The sequence below is a fragment of the Rhinatrema bivittatum genome, chromosome 2, assembly GCF_901001135.1.
Source record: "Rhinatrema bivittatum chromosome 2, aRhiBiv1.1, whole genome shotgun sequence".
Taxonomy (NCBI): Eukaryota; Metazoa; Chordata; class Amphibia; order Gymnophiona; family Rhinatrematidae; genus Rhinatrema; species Rhinatrema bivittatum.
The window spans coordinates 212,908,079-212,925,822 of NC_042616.1; the positions used below are offsets into that span (position 1 = coordinate 212,908,079).

Here is a 17,744-nt window from a genome sequence, read left to right on the forward strand (position 1 = left end):
GACTGAATTTGCTTATCTAAAGAAGGATCAGACAGATGTGAGTGACAAACAGCAGATGGTGAATCCTGGCCTGGGCAGTCCCTCTTTCACTTGCCAAGACCACTGTGACAGCAAAAGCAGCAGCCAGCAAGGGAGCTCATGCTTCTGCATGAGGTGATCATCTCCCTTCACAGTGGCCAGCTCTTAGCGGAAGTTGTAATTCCTCCTAAGTTCTTCAGGCAGGCTGCTGAAAAGGGGGGATTCCTAGGTGCAGAATCTAAGAGCTCCATGCCTATTGTATGCCTGCCAATGGGAAAAATCAACAGTAGGGGAAGGAGTCAACTGGCATTTGGAAGCCTGATCAAGTTGCTGCATGTGATTTGCAAAATGCAGGTTGGGCACTACAGAGATGGCCTAGAGATCCATCTCTGGCTGCTGTGCTAATATAATGAAAACCCAAACCCAGCTAGTGCCAGTAGAAAAGTGACTGACTAAACCTTTGGTGAATAGCTCCCATGCATTCCTAGCACAAGTCAGGTCGATACAGTAAAGTGCACCCAGACTAGCGCCGTTTTATGTGATTTGGATGTGCGTCCACTACCCCTTATCGGTAAGGGGCTTAGTGCGTCAAAAGCATATTCAACCCTCCCAGAAACTAATAGCGCTCATCACATGTTGATGAGACTACTAGTTATTCTCCTGGGATACTGAAAAAAAAAATGCGGCCAATACGCTCATTTTATGCTCAAAAATTAACGCCTGCCCAAGGGCAGGCGTTAATTTTTGAACAACCAGAAAATGAACAGAAAAGCAGGAAATACTGCTTTTCTATATACCCTCCGACTCAATATCCTAATGATATTAAGTCGGAGGAACCAAAAAGGTAAAAAAAAAATAAAATTGTGCCGGCGGGTCAGGTTAGGAAAACAGATGCTCAGCTTTACGAGCGTCCATTTTCCTAACCCATGGCTGGCTGTGGGTTCGGAAAATGGACACTCGTAAAATTGAGCATCTGTTTTTGAAACTCGCTGACAGCCACTTCTCCTGGGCCAAGGAGGTGCTAGGGGCGTGTAATTGCCCCTAGCGCCTCCTTTTAAAAAGCACAACCCCTCATTTGCATTATGTATCATGCGCCCAGGAGAGGAGCCTGTGCGCGTGTTCAAAAAGTGGGTGCCGAAGCGGACCTTATATTGGCCTGTGTATGTGTACATAAGGACATGTATCCTTGTGTCAGTGGGGTGAGGCCTATGTGGTATTGTGGAGAGATCTCCTTTCTGCCATTGTTTGAATTGCTCTGTTAGGCTGTCTGGGCTGCGGAGCTCCAGAATTTTTATTTTTTTTTTGGTTAAGGGTTGCCTAGTGATGCTGGGACTGAATGGTTGAAGTGTAAAACATGGAAAACTTCCAGCCAGAGTTGAGCCCTAGTGCTTAAGCCGAATGCAGCAGTGCTGAGATAATAATGCTAATGAGGCAATAATTCTGAGACAATGATTCTGTGACTTGTCAGGTGCCTGGTATTGTGAAAACCTGGACATATCTAACTAGTCTTTGTAAATATAATATGTGGATCTGAGACTTTTTACTGTAGAAAAAAAAATTGTGAAGGAAGGGCCATCACTCTTAAGGGTAAGATTTCACTGTTTTTGTGGTAATTACAGGAATACAATTTATTTGGTGATTTAAAGTAGTATATCATTTAAAATTCCTTTTTTTTTCTTCCTGTTTTTCATTACTGTCATAGTACAAGTGTCTAAAGCTTCACCTGCTTAACTATTCTATCCATTGTGAATCTATATAAATAGGGAGGAGGGAAGATGCTTGTCTTCTTGAAACAGAATGTTCCAGAGTTAATTTTTCTCAGGATGATCTGAACAGAATGTTAGCTTTTTTTTATTTTTCAGTTGTCCCTTCTTCCCAGTAGCACCTTAATCAGGATTTACAGCATTTTTTAAATTTAATTATTTTTTTGCCATCTTACCATTGGTGTAAGGTTGCAGGAAAGAACCACAACCTATGTTCAGTGTCAAAGACCAGGCCAGAGATTTATTTTTCTTTTCTTTGCGATGTCTTTCCTGCGAAGATTTTTGTCAATTTTTCCTCCTTGTTTGGGAAGCAAGCTACCAGCTTCAAGAGTTGTCCAAAGTGCTGGCAGATGTTCCTTTCATGCTGGGTGCTATAAATGTCTTGATGCAGATCCCAACATATCTTCATATTAATCCTTCACAAGATGTCATTGAGAGTTGTGTGGGTCTGGCAGGAAAGGCTTCATGCTTACCTTCTGTACAAACAAATTGTTTTGAGCTGGCCTCAAAGCCCAAGAAGCCCCAGGGAGCCAACCAGGGTTGCGCTAGGGGAGGGATGTCATTAAAGTGGTTCTCAGTGAATTTGATATCTCGGATCTATCAACTGGAACAAAACCCTCTCCCACCATTCTAGTGTATGAATGTTTGAAAGGAGTCAAGACTGTATTCATGAGTTGAACTGGGTGAGTGGTGAATGATGAGTGAAGGAATCATTACTTCTTGTTGATATAGGGCTCAGACGTGGTTGACTGCCCACACTTCAAAATGGCCATACCTGGAGAAGCTCTTGGGCATCCGGATTCAGGATGGAACTGGCTACTCTTCCCAGGGCCATTCACCAAGTTTTGAGCAGCACCTCCATGCTACCTTCAGGTATTGCAGTCCCCTATGAGGCCTACCTCAGCTTTTTATCTTCAGTGACGTTTGGAATGGAGATGGGTGAGATCTCTGAGCAGTGCCTCATATATGCTGAGTTGCAGATCAAGCAGCTTATGTCTGTGACATCCCAATGGTCATTGGCATTATTTTCACAGTGGAGAGCTGGTCTCATCGGCTTGAGGGGTTGCGTGATTGACCATCTCTACCTTGATTCTGGGAGGGTTTCCTGTTACATATGTGCCTGGGACAGCCCATTGTAATACACCTCCTCTGTTTGTTTTCTTTATATTTCACGTTTTGGTACTTCAGAGCAGCTTCAACTTTAGAGGAGTCAAAATCTGAGGTCTCTGAGCCTTATTAATCTGAGAGTAGTGCAGAAATGTAAAAAAAAAAATGCAGCTTGACATGAATGCAGACAGCAACAAATTGCTTCTGTAGTGGCTTTGCAATAGATTAATACATTATGTACTCCTGGGGGAATTCTGCACAAAAAACCTTAAAATTCTGCAAACTTTATATTGGTCAAAACAACACAATTTACATGACAGTCTTTTTAAGTAATTACATTTTAAATTAATACAGAAAAAAGTTATTACTTAAAGATGCAGAATTTCCTTAGAAATTCATTGTGTCCCTTCCACTTGCTCTCTCTACTCCCCTGGCCACTCTACCCCGTCAGGCCCCAACTCTTCCACCTGCCAGTATCTCTCCCCTCCATCTCTAGGCTCAAATTCTTTCACTCTGTCGCCACTCCCAGAGTTTGACCCAGTTCTCAGTACTGCCTCTCACACAGGCTCCCTCTGTCCCTCCCTCTCTCACACACATGCTCCTTCGCTCTAGTGCACATACATCCTCATACAGGCTCCTTCACTCTCTCGCGCACACACATCCCCTCATACAGGATCCCTCTCTTGCATATACACCCTCACAAGGCTACCTATGTCTGTCTCATGCATTCCTTCACAAAGGCTTTCTTTCTCCTCATATAGGCTCCCTCTCTCTGGCACCCACACGAGCCACACCCTTTCCCCTCCTCCCCATTCTCCACACACACACACACACCTTCGCCGCGAATGGCGCGCTCTGTTCGTGGCATGCCGGGGTCTCCTCTGCCATTTTCTGCGTTGGGGGGGGGGGGGGGGATTCTGTGCTCCACAGTAGACCCACTGCAATAAACTAGCTGCCACTTTTTCAGACAAGATCAGGCGCATTTGGTGTAACCTAGTCCAGGAGTGAGAGAATCTTTTGAGCCATGGCCTCCCTTTCATTCATGCAATTGGTTGCCCCTCCCGCGGCCCAGATGGGATATTTCACAATTTATATTTAAATATAAAGGGGCATCTACCAGACATCCACACTGCCAGCTAGTTGATTAAAGCCCCCTGTTTTGTTTCTCCAAGATGCTTAAAGGAGTAAGCTCACACATGGACAAAGAAAGACAGATACACCACACCCATTCACAAAAACAGAGGCATAGACCACAGCCTATTAGACAAAAATAGTAACACATACCATTCTCTAAGGACAAGCAGGATGGTAGTCCTCACACATGAGTGATATCAGATGAAGCCCAATGCGGAAAACTTATGCTCAGCATGCCCTATTTCACGCGGGGTCCCTCTTCAGTCTCCTTTTCTGCAGAACTGTGAGCCTTGTAGTTGATAGTTCTTAAAGTTTGGCTTTTTGGCCTAGAGCAGGGGTCGGGAACTTTTTTGGCTGAGAGAGCCATGAATGCCACATATTTTAAAATGTAATTCTATGAGGGCCATACTAACTAAACCCCCCCACCCATCTGCCCCCCCCCAAGACCTGCCAAAAGTCCCTGGTGGTCCAGGGCAAGGGGCCGTCGACGCCATTTTGACTACTGGCAGCCGACGGCCCTTTGCCCTTACTATGTCACAGGGGCTACCGCCGCCATTGGTAGACCCCAGTGACATAGTGAGGGCAAAGGGCCGTCGGCGCCATTTTGACTTCTGGCAGCCGACAGCCCAAGTCCAGGAGATCGCTTCTGGACCCCCGCTGGACCACCAGGGACTTTTGGCAGGTCTTGGGGGTCAGGCGGATGGGGGGTTGTAGTAGATTAATTTTGGAGGTCTTGTGGGGCATCAGGAGGGTGGGGGTTTTTGTTAGATTTTTACTTTTTTATTAAAGATTTGTCTACGAGTCAGATGCAGCCATCAAAAGAGCCACATCTGGCTCGCGAGCCATAGGTTCCCGACCCCTGGCCCCTGTGTTCTTCCCCCACCCCCGTTCTGTCATCAGGTCCCTCTCACTGCCTTCCCCTAATATTCCCAGTCAGGGTTTTCGATGTCTTTGGGAAGTTTACTTTTGCGGTTGTTTTTCCTATGTGGTGGCGGTGCCTCTGTGCCTGCCGGTCATAGACACCCTCCACCACCATTCTGTCCTTCGGCCCTTTTTGTTTCGCTTTGTCATGGCTGTCTGGTTTTCACTGATGCCCTCGCTGACCGCGGTCCATGACTATCACCAATCTGCATGAAGTCTGCATTCTCTGTCTAGGGGTATCGCTTGATGTCTGGGGTTGCCATTTGTGCAATCAGATGCCCCTGAAGAGATGTCGTTTTTGACTTGATAAAATGGAGCCCTCTCTCTTCTTCGGGTTGAAGTTCGACCCTAAGGATCTTGGAGCCGCACCAATGGACACCTCGCTATCGATATCTGTGGGGCTGTCTGTTTTGTTGAGGTTGCCAGGTGGATAGGGGCACCGGAGATAAGAGTACGGTCTCTTTCCTCCGGATCGAGGATGCCGGGTTCATCGTCTTTGACCTCTGCAGTGGGGAAAGACCAGGCAAAGCATCGGGGAAAGACAAAGAAGCATTGGCACCGGTCCCCATGAATGCACGGTGCTGGGTACAGGGATGCACCAGCTTTTGCCGTGATGCCCTGAAGTGACCCTGTGGCGAGGAGTCCTTCATTGATGCCCAGGGTCTGCGACAGTCTCCACTAGTCCTGGTGCCAGTCACCGATTTTTTATTTTTTTTTATTTTTTTTTTTTTCTCCACCCCCCCCCCCCCACCCCCCTCCCCAGGGTCTGAAGAAGATCTGGCCCACCCCTCTTTCCTCCCAGTTGGAGTTGGCATTGGCAGTGTTCGAGGAGGAGCTGGAGTGTCTGGTCCAGCTGGCAGTTGAGTGGGTGCTGCAGGGCCACTGTCCTGTGGCACTGACTGAGCCGGTACCACCTATTCTCATACCTGCTTCTGGACAAGCTCAATGTGCTCATCGGTGCCTTACTGACCCACACGACTTCTGGTTCCGGGCCGGCACCGGGGCCACCTCCTACTAATACGGTGGTCATCGCTGGTTCCTCAGAGGAGGAAGTTCCACTGAGGCCGGAGGGATCAGAGGCCAGTTCCATCAGTGCCAGCACCTCTGGATGTTGGCTGAGCACCTAGGGCTCTATCCCCTGTGACATACCATGTGGATGAGGGTCCCTATGCACACCCCCCCCCCCCCCCCCCCCCCCCCCCCCCCGTGGGGATGATCAGAAGGAGTCTTCCTCCAAGGACTTGGATGATCTCCCTTCAGACCCTTCTCCTCCAGAGGAATAAAGGGTATAACTGGTTATTTACACTTTCGGATAATAGAAGGACTAGGGGGCACTTCATGAATTTAGCAAGTAGCACATTTAAGATTAATCGGTGGAAAATTCTATTTTTTTTTTCCACTGATTTTTCTCCCAGTTTTGTTCGTGTCATGATAAACCCTGATAAATTCCCAGGAAAAATACAAAAAAAGAAAATGAAGATCCTTAGCTATGCTATATCCAAGGTGTCATGACTCCTGGGAAATGTAATAGACTAAGAATTTTCTTTACTGTAAAATCTTGTTCTAATAACTTGTCCAGCGGTCAGAACTGGTCTTCTCATGAATGTGTTAGGTATGCTGTTTCTGTAAATGGCCTGTTATCTTCGCTCTCACTCTCTCTTCCCCCTCCCCACCTATGTAGAAAGGGTTGGGATGATCCTGGTTGTTCCAGATAAAGGAAATTCCCTCCTATCTTCAAAAAGAAACAAAGTGCATCTGTTTATTTAGTAATTGTATATTTTCAGGTAACAGAAATTGGGCCAAAGTTCAAGATTTCTGTGTAATGGGAGTTTTTGGATAAAGGAACTTTTAGACTAAAGTACAGCACTTTAGATCTAGATATGCTAAAGGCAAGATTGATGTGTATATGATCTCTTCACTGCTCCCACCAATATATATATGCGGCGGTGTGGGCTCGCGCCGCGCGCAATAACTGAGGGAAAGGCGCGGGGCAGCGAGTCGAGGGAGGTGGGTGAGGGGGTGACGGAGCAAAAGCAGGGCCAATAGCGCAACGCCAGCGATTCGAATCATGGCGGTGCTATTGGTGGGTCTGGCAGGCAATTGCTGACGCTGGCCGTGCTTGCCTGCCAGACGGACCAGGGCATGAGAGGAGAGGGTTGCACAGCGGTTTGGCTTCCCTCCCACCCTTTTCTTTTATGAACGGTTGATAGGTAATTGATTGGAAAAGCAATTTTGCAGATTGTCGCAGTGGAGGCGGAAACCCGAGCCCAAGTTGAATGTTGTAAATAATTGGATGTTTAAAGGACATGGGGGGCGAGTCTCATGCAGTTGGGGGGGCTGCTGCACGAGAAGGCTGGAATGAGCTAGGTGGCTAAAGTTCAAAGGCCATGGCTGGCCTTCGCCTGGACGAGGCGGGGGGGGCATATCGCTTACCGCTGGGATGTGGTGGTGAGCGAGGGTATAAGCGAAGGGGGTGTGGGGGAATGTTTCAGCTGACATGATGTTTATTGTTTGGGCTCGGGTATGTTTAATAAACTGTGGCCTTTTATAACGCCAAGAATGTGTCATTTTATTTGGGAGGGATGGCAAGAGCCAAGCGCAGATCTTGACTCCTCACGTTATTGCAGTAGGAAATGGCTTCCCTTTGATTTAAGATCAAATGTAAGGGCGAGTCGTGCTGAGGATGGTCCTTTCTTGGTGTTTTGGCTGAGCATTAAACCACCTGTTTTAAAAACATTAGACCAGGAAGTGCTCAGTGTGGAAAGAGACTTGAGGTGAGACAGGAAATAACCATAACTTTTGGTTTGAAAGTTGCTGGTTTTACTGACCTGCCTGATTTATCTAGGAGTTAATAAACATACACCAACAGTAAAGAATGTTCCTAATATTCCTTAAGAGATTTAATATTAGAAATTACAGTACTCTGTTCTTTGTTTAAGAAACGTTTTAAAAACACAGTGGGACCTGGATAGATTAACCACACAGGAAGCTTTACATGATTTAAAACCTCAAATCAGCCAGTCAGTTTAATTTAGTAGAGGATTTATACTTAGCTGCCCCATCTCTTATGAATATCACTTGCAAACTCAAATTGTGAAGGGTAATCTTGAGACCATGAAGTATGTGGGGGTACAGCTAATCACAGCTGGTAGAGGTTTTGTACAGAGTGTAGCACTGTGAGCTGGTGTGCATGTACAGTTCCTGGGGCAGTCTGGCCCCCTTTTTCAAATTGAAAATTTGTGAGGAGGCAAGGTTCATGTGCTGGTACATGGGCCTATACACACTTTAGAGTTACTGCTGACTCTGATCACCAGTGTCTCACGTACTTCTACCACGGATGTGACTGTGGGAGGCCAGGAGTGATGATGACTGCTGGGGGGGGGAGGGAGATTGGATATGTGATTCTGATATATAATTCTTCAGGTTTGAGCTACCCTGAACAGTGGTAGATTTGTATGTACATTTTGACTTGCTGGTGAAATAAAGCTCTGTAGAGTTGGCTCTGAGAATGGAGCACATAGTATAAATATTTTATTTTTTTATTGGAGTAGAGTGTTTGAATTTTTCAAGTCTCAGAACATCTTTTTGTGTGTATTAGATTAGAACACATTTAGTAGAATGCATTTTAAATTAGGATGTAGTATTCATGTTAATTTAGGATCCTTAATGTTTTTCAGACATATATATTCGTGGGTAAGGGTCTCTGAAAACTTCACACAGCTTAAGGTTTGCTGTACCACTGATTTAAAAACATGCCTTTTGCCAATTCAAATTCTGGTGCAGGTAAGTGTGGTTTTTCTTTTTAGAGCTCCTCCATGAAAATAACACATTTTTTTTGGTGCTGTCTCTGAAAGAACGCATTTTAAGGGGAAATCATGTGCTCTATTATCAGCTGGGAAACCAATGAACAGATTTTGATCGTCTTTGGTCCTTGACACTTCTATGCAGAGAATGATTCTTTGTTTCTCTTGATCATATTGTTGCTTTAATAAAGAACATCAGTCACATCTGTGTACAAATGGTGGGGAGTACCCATGGATTTTATTGGGATTTTATAGCTATATGTGCAATTCTGTGTGTTTGTATTTTGGTTTAATTTTTTGCTCCATGTTGGGTTTGGTAGGGTTGGAGATTTTCAGAGAGGATGGCATTTTGTGACAGAATTGTGTTATCTTTTAATCATTGTGATTATTTCTATGCTTTTATTCTTATTTACTGTGTAGTCTACTAAGCAGATGTACAATTTGGAAAAGCAGAATATGAACATCTAACTTAGTGTTTTAAAATTATGAAAACTTTTTTGCTAAATTCTTTTCATATTGATTTACTGGTTTAGAATTAACTACTGCAACTTTATCACATTTGCATGTTTTAGTATACACTGTAGCATTATTTTTGTTCTTATTCATAGGATGCATAAATGAATATATTCAACAGTTTAATATTTTAAATCATTTGGTTACAATTTTGTATTGTAGTAGTGACTACAGGATCAGATAGAAGCATTGTGCCATGTCCATAAAAGGTTAGAAAAAATCTTTCATTTTTTTTTTCTGTTTAATCATCACACTATCTTGTTTAAACTTTTATTGATGTTCTTTTTATCTTTAACCCTAGTGTTCCATGCAAGTTAATTATTTACTCTTTAGAATAGAATTTGATAGCATGTTTCCATTTCTAACATCTTTACTTGGAATAACAAATCAGACTTTTTCCAATTTCTTTTTCATTATGGGTATCTTCTAAATATATTTTGATCTTTTTTGGATCATATTTGTTTTTAGGTTGCATTGACTTACAGGACTCCTTTAATCAGTAGTTACTCATCAGTTTTTACAAGTTGCATTTTTTTGATGTATAGTATATGAATATATAGAATTTGGGAAATAAATGGTTGGCCACAAACTTTACTTGTGAGGTAGAATAAAGGTGGTAATATGGTTATAATAGCTATGGAAATAAATAAGTGAACCTATGTGTGCGATATATGATAGAACAATAAGAGAACGGAATCAAATCCAGCCTAAAACTTCAATTTTTTTTTAGATCACTTTTAAAACGTAAGCCTTTAACTATTTAATAAAGTTAAATCCATGACACAAGAACCTACCAACCAGTTAACGCCATCTGTAGATGTTTGCAACCAATTGGGTAACTTTTTTTTTTAAACAGAATAAAGTGTAAGATTCATGATTGCGCTCAGCTACCTATGTCCCTTGAAAAACAAATCCCAAATCCAATTATTAAATGGGACGCTTTCACATTAGTGACCCCCCAAATACAATACTGAAAATCATATCTAAAATGAAAAATTCAGTTTGTCCTTTAAACTTATGTCCCACAGTAATATTAAAGCAAGCCACTGCAGGCCTCTCAACACATGGCTACCATAGTAAGTTTTTTCCTTACATCTGGTGAGGTATCTGTATTGATAAAACAAGCAGTCATTACTCCAATTCCAAATAAAACATCTCAAGCCACCCTTCATCTGACAAATTACCATCTGATTTTCAACATATTTTTTATTTAAACTCATTGAATGTCATTCTTCATCAATTAACAGACTTCCTTGAAGATCACGATGTATTAGACCACCGACATGGCTTCAGGAAAGGATACAGCATTTTTATCTTCCTATGACACAATCCTTCAAGGCTTTGATGCCAACATAGATTATATTCTTGTTTCTTGATATACCAGGTGCCTTTGATGACATAGTCCATTCAGTTCTTCTATCTTGTCTCTCCTCCAGAGGCATTTATCAGATCACTTACTAAGTCAAGATAGGTTTGTGATGTTCTAATCTTTTTCAAATCGCTGCCGGCGTTCCCCAAGGTACTGCTCTTTCATCCATCTTGTTTAATATTTACTTGACTCCCCCTGCAAACTTTTCTCCTGTTTTAGGTCAATTACCATTTCTATGCTGATCACATTCATTCTTTTGTACTGTATTCTCTTTCCTGGAACAATACCCTCGATATAGTCACTCTATGCATCGATGGTTAATACATCATAGGCTTCAACTAAATCTTTCCAAGACTGAAGTTATCTTACTTTCAAAACTCAAAAACCCTTCATCCTCTATTCAACCTCTATTACACTCCAAAACCAAAAATTCCAATAAAACAATGGTAGAATACAATCAGTTATTCCAATGTTTCTATCAATGACTGAACATATTTCTGATGTGGATCGTACATCCTTCTATACTTTGCAGTTAAAGAAAACCCTAAAACTGTTGCTAGAAGCATCAGACTTTTTATCTGTTATACAACCATTGATACTCAACTCGCTGGATCACTGTAACTCCCTGTATGTTGACTATCACTCTCTGCAACAAGTCCCTTACAAATTGTCCAAAATTCTGCAGTGAGAATCTTCACAGCAACCAAACTGAGACCATACTATACTACTCCCACTCCTATGAAGCTTCATTGGCTGCCCATTGCCTGGAGATCTAAATTCAAAATTCTTAATTGAATGTGTTACTCAATGAGTCTCCCACTAGGCTTACATTGATACTTCAGCTGTATAAACCATTGTCAGCTTCACTCAATGGACAAAAACATACAGGAAGTACCAACAGTCAAGGTTGCAAGACCAGAAATAACAAGGAACAGAGCCTTTTCTGTGACCTGCCCGTGACTATAGAAAAGTTTTATCAGATTCAATACGCATGGCATCATCTACCAGAACATTTAAGAAGACCCTACAAACGTAACTTTTTTAGCAGGCTTACTAAAATTAATTTTGGGTCAATTTTTGTTTTTCTTTTAACTTGTTAACTTGATGTAACTGTTATAATTGTTTTTATGATTGTGCATGTAACATTTTTGTAAGCCACTGTGAACTTCCCAATGGAATATGTGGGTTAAAAGAATTTTTAAATAAGAGTGGAGAAATAGCCTAGTGGGCTGTGAACCAGGGAAACTAGAATTCAAATCCTACTGCCACTCTTTGAGATCTTGGGCAAGTCACTTCACCCTCCATTGCTTCAGGTACTAACTTACGATTATGAGCCCACTGGAGACAAGGAAATATCATTTAAAGTACCTGATTGTAATCCACTTTGAAGTGCCCGAAAAGCAGAATACAAATCAAAAAAAAATCTACATGGCTCCATTTGGCCAACTAATCGGACTCATATATTCTATACCACATCTATGCAGAGGACATCAAACTTGCTGGTTCCTTAAGCCCAAATTATGACCAGGCAATCACCAATGTGAACTATTGGCTACATTACAAACTAAAATTAACACCCCCCCCCCCCACCCCAAAAAAAAAAAAATGCTTTGGATCATAAAGAATGACTACAGCCCTATTCACTCTAAAGTGATTTTGGAAGGAATAACTTTTCCTTCATCCACAAAGTCCAGAGCCTGGGTTTCATCCTACTGACCCAACTCACCAGCAAAGTCAGATACAATCAGTAGCAAAACTATCTGCCTTCAAACTCTCCAGCTGTGTTTTCTGTCCCTTCTGTTGCAAAAATGGGGTTGTTAAAGTTGTCCAGGCCTGTGTAACCTCCCACCTGGATTACTGCAACTCCCTTTATATTGGGCTACCAACAAAGTTTAAACAGATACCTGCAATGTGAGCTATGCTGAACATAAGTTAGAAAGTACTACTCCAGTCCTAAGAACCCCACTGGCTCCCAACCCACTACTGTATAATATTTAAAATCTTATTCCTGATTCTCAAATCCCTCAAGGGCTGGGTAACCCCCTGCCTCTGCAACCGGCTCACACCACATACTGCTGCTGCTGCTCTGTGCTCACTACGTTAAGCTCACTAACTCCAAGAAAAAGTGGCTCTCCAGTACTAGGAAGAGAACTTTCATAGGATTGGTCCCTACCCTCTAACATCAAGCTTGTGCCAGACCTCAAGTTCCGGAAGAGACTGAAAACCTGGATATTTATAGCAGCCTTTGGAACACAAAGCAACTGCGGATCCTTGTTTTGTGTCATCTAAACCATACTCTAGGTCACAAAGTCTCTGATAGTCTCCAGTTGCCTATCTGAGTCATTGCCACCACAACACGCCCTTCAAATGTAGTTTATACTTCTACATATGCAGATATTTATTAACCAAATGTATGTATACATGCTGTAGCTTGACCTATGTACCCGATCCCACTGTATATATGTATACTATGTTACATACTTTGAACTCTTCTCCTGGAAAAGTGATATAAATTATTTTATAAATTTTCATTTCATTTTTTTTCATTTAATATTTATATACAGCATATACCAAACTTACAAAGCAGATCAAGGCAGTTCATAACAAATAAAAACAAACAATTTCAACAATAAAACTTTAAAACCCATAACCCAAATCTACCCTAAAAACACATTTAATTCCTCCCTCACTATCCTCCCTTACCCTTACATAAAAATATAACTGACCAATTACTTGCATATCTCTGCCACCAGCCATATTTTGATTACCTCCCACTACACTCCTCCATTTCCAACCAACACCTAGAAAATAATTACTGCCTGAAAAGCCATGTTTTTACCTTTTTTCTAAATGACAGGTAATCTTTCTCCAGCCTTACCTCCGTCTGTGCCGAGTTCTGTATTTCGGCCCCCATCACAGAACGCATTCTCTTATGACTTTTCAGTTTACATCCTTTTCTCCAGTTTGGAATTTGCAGGAAATTAACATTTTTGAACTTGAGGCTATGAGATGGAACATTAGGGTTTCAACATTTGGTGCAGGTATCCCACCCCCTTACCCCTTAATTTATGGAGTGACTTGAAACAGCAATAAAATCTGAAGTACTCATTTTTATGTCTTTCAGACCCACCTCCTTCCTCCTGCAATTTCCCTACCCTCTGTCTACTGGTCTGTGGTAAGTCAGGGCCATAACAGAGGCAGCTCCTATAAACTGCTCTTCAGTTTAAAAATAAAGCAGGCTTTAGTTAAGAAGTAGACGCTCTCTTGAGCTCTAGAATCTCACTGCCAGTGCTCCTCACAGTGCGTCTACTGGGAGTACTATTTCAGCAGTCAATCTGTATACTTGGGCCTCACAGGCACTATTTTTGATTTAGGGAAATCTCCTGTTCAAGACTACAGAATAGTGAGTAAAGCTTTTAAAGCCTTGTGTTTTGGTGTGTATGTTCTTTGAATCAGTTTGGATGTACTCTGGGAAGGGAATAGGCCTTGCTCAGACATGTTGATGGCCAAGTTCTTTGACTGTTCTTTCTTGATGTCTCTTTCCAATGTCCTTCCCTTTTCAAGGTATGACCATGCTGTGGGTATCCTTTGAGCTCAAGGGTAAGGTTAGGCTTTGCAGCATCTCTCCCAATCTAACTCAAGTGTTCTGAATATGCCAAATTACAGGACTGTTTCAACAAGGGGTTATACTGGTTAGCCTTGTTCACTTCACACCATGTTTCTCTAGGGATGGATATATCTGCCATGACAAATATAAGCAAGTATTTTAAATAGTGATGCACAATATATGGGACTGGGATTCAGACCTCCTAAACTGGATCCTTCTGCTTTCTTTATAAGTACATTAACAAAAGCTCTCCCATGTTAACTACACCAGCCACATGCAATGGTTCCAAGTAGAGATGGCAATTGACACAATAACTCTAAGTCTTCCCCTTTCACTGGAGAACTATTTAAATCCAAAGTTTTTTTTCTATTAAAATCATCTCTGTTAGGAAAAAACAATGGAAACTCATCATAATGGGCATAGGAACTTCTATAGCTGCCTTGGTATTTAGATTTAAAACGGTTTAGTAAATAATTGAGACTTATTTACTGATCCCTCTGTTTGCTCATTAATAAAAGGTTGGTTCCTAACATTAATGGCCACCTTATAGAAGGCTGACTGTGTTCTCTATTATGCCTTTGCAGCCTCGGTCCTAACATTTCTCCACTTCCATTCAAGTATCGTGGACCTTTTTAGTTATCTAAAATCATTTATAAACAAAACATATGTCTTATGATCTGAGAATGGAGCCATGTTATAAGGTGCAAGGCTGCCCATAATAATTCCTGAATTCTAATAATTAACCATCTTATCTACAGTTTTATTATCCAAAAGATCCTTATTGACTAAACACTTACTAATGAAGGTATCTTGATCTTCTGAGTGCACTGGACAGATTCTTTTAAAATTGGATGAAGGGTTGTGTGCTTTATCATGCCCTTCAATTTAAAAAAAAAAAAAAAAGCAATTTGTCCAGAGCACTGCCAAAACATTATCTATAGAAATACCCTCCCCTGCAATTTCATTAGTAAATACCAAATTCAGAATATGGCTAGATTAATGGGATTTTTGTAGGTAACTCCAACTCTAGGATGACACAGCATCCAAAAATCTACTGGCCATCCTAGAGTTAGCCATTTCTTCAAGAACATTAAATCAAGAAAGACAGTTATATTTTTAAAACCTAATGAAATATCTGCTGCATCGCGGGACGTCCCTGCAAGCCTGCACCCCACCCCCCCCCACCCCCCCCCCCCCCCCCCCCCCCCCCCCCCCCCCCCCCCCCGAACACTGCAACAGCAGACCTTATTTGCATGGCATTTATGCCTCCATCCTCGCACCAGCCTTCCTCTGTTTAGGCGCATATGTGGCCACCCAAACTTAAAAGACCCATGGATAACGTCATAGGCTTCAGCCCTAACAAAGGCCTTTCAGACATCTAGACCTTGCCTCAGCAATGGGTCTCCTGCATTCTCTGCAGTATATCCATGTCTCCCTCTGCTTGCTGCTCTGGATCTGACCTCTTGCCTGGACCTGACTCTTCTTGCTCGCTGCCATCCCTGACATTGTCTCTCATCTGATTTTCGTAAGCTTGCTGTCTACCTTGTCTCTGGTGTGTCTCTGGACTGTAGCCATTACTGCTGCCCCAAGGATCCACCTAAGTCACCCCGTATGCATTACAGATTGTTGAGGCCATGAGCTCTGTGGACTCACCCCCTGCCTCCACCATTGCTGGCCTAGTGCATCAGCTCCACAGCAGCAGGATTAGTTGAATACCATGTCTGGCTATCTTTAGGGCTTTGCGGCCTGACCTGTTCCAACACCAGCTTCAGCACCAGTCATCCAACCTGCCACGCCCAGTCTTTATTTGCCTCTGCCCTGAGGTATGATGGGGACCCCAGTAGCTGTAGAGGCTTCCTTAACCAGTGTCTGATGAAATTTGAGCTGCAGGCACCATTGTTTGACAGACCAAGGCAGTAGAAGCATAGGTTGAGAGTCTGTCTCTACTCTCATCAGATTTGGAAACGATCCAGTTGCATAGGCTCTGCTTGTAGTAAACTAGTCTCAGGAGGGGAACAATTAGTCACTGGCTTCTGAAAAGTTGAAGAAAAGGGAGCGGGGCAAAACTTTTTTTCTTTAGCCCATTCCTAGAACCTCAGGTCTATATGTATGGCTAGACTGATTAGTCCATCCAGGCTTGATGGTAGGTCTTGGGCAGCCAGCTTGTTCTTAATGTGTTCTGAAATTGCCATCAAGCTGTTGCTGCCTCACTGGAATTCAGAAGCCAAGGCGAGAAAGTGTACCATATACTCCCCCCACCAAGCGAGAGCCTTGTCTGTTTTGCAGGAACTCGGAAGACTTAAATGTGGTGCAACCGGGCTCATAAAAAACTTGCCTGTACTTTTGCAAAAAGCAGGTCAGATCCTCCAGGAGTGGCTCATCCCGTTCCCAGAGAGAGTATGCTCAAGTCAAGGCGGTGCCTCCTAGCAGGGAAAGAATGTAGGTTACTTTGCACTATGCCAGACCATCTTGCAAGGCGAAGCCCTACAAATCAGGAAACTCAAGGATCTATGCCTGGTGGGAGAGGGCATCCTAGGTCATACTTGCACCTCTCCACAATTACTGGTTCCAGTTCGCTTGTCTTGCAGAGACATCCTCCTCAATGCTCTTGCCTTCCTGGATGCAGGTGCTGGAGGGAGCTTTATCCATGAGGCTCTGATCCAACACTATATCATACCAACAGTACCCTTTAATTCCCTACTTCATTTATGGAGATCCTCTGCTAGGACAGATTACTAAGACTACAGTACCACTGACCTTACAGACTGGGGTCTTATATGAAGAACAAATCACTCTACATGTTACCCAAAGCAATCAATGCAATCATTCTGGTCCTGCCTTGGTTCCTGAGTCACCAGTCCCATATTGACTGGGCAATGATACAAATTGCTATATGGGGTACTAAATGTCATGAATTGAGTATCTAGTAATGCCCTTCTTGTTATGCAATTCCCCCATAGTCTTCCAGTTTATGGCAAATGAGATATTTCGGGACTTCCTCTACTCCCAAGTGGTAGTCTACCTAGATGACAGCCTGATATTTTCAAAATCACTGTCTGAGCACAGACGACATGTGAAATGGGTCCTGCAAAGGCTACACGAGCATCATCTCTGCGCGGTTAGAGAAGTGTATCTTCGATCAAGAACGCCCCTTTTTGGAGTATATTGTCACATCAAAGCCTTCAAGATTGTTGATTGTAACTTTGACTTATTCCTACTTATTGTTATCTTTCGTTTACGTGAATTTGTTACTCTAGTTTTCTTTTTCCCTTTGTTAAACTGCAAACCGATCCGATATGGTAATTTACTATGAAGGTCTGTATAAAAAACTGTTAAATAAATAAATAATAAGATGGATCCTAAGAAATTAAGCCATCTCAGAATGGCCTGGGCTGGTAGGCCTCAAGGTGATTTCAATGCTTTCTGGGTTTTGCAAACTACTACAGACCATTTATACCTGGGTATTCCACCTTGGTGGCCCCACTCACAGCCCTTACTAGAAAGGATGC

The 17,744-nt window shown here is 42.7% G+C and overlaps 1 protein-coding gene across 10 annotated transcripts in view; it reads left to right on the forward strand.

The window, feature by feature from the left end:
* MPP6 (membrane palmitoylated protein 6) overlaps window positions 1-17,744 on the forward strand; it is a 299,774-nt gene that overhangs the window by 27,115 nt on the left and 254,915 nt on the right. For 5 of the 10 annotated variants that reach the window (XM_029589113.1, XM_029589111.1, XM_029589117.1 and 2 more), the window contains 3 exons: window positions 8,621-8,726; window positions 9,422-9,468; window positions 13,753-13,803. In XM_029589113.1, coding sequence (XP_029444973.1) covers window positions 9,456-9,468; window positions 13,753-13,803 — 64 coding nt within the window. In that variant the 5' untranslated portion in view covers window positions 8,621-8,726; window positions 9,422-9,455. Of the gene's footprint in view, window positions 1-1,517; window positions 1,606-2,563; window positions 2,655-8,620; window positions 8,727-9,421; window positions 9,469-13,752; window positions 13,804-17,744 lie in introns of those variants that run through there. The other 5 variants (XM_029589121.1, XM_029589119.1, XM_029589120.1 and 2 more) reach the window with 3 other exon arrangements.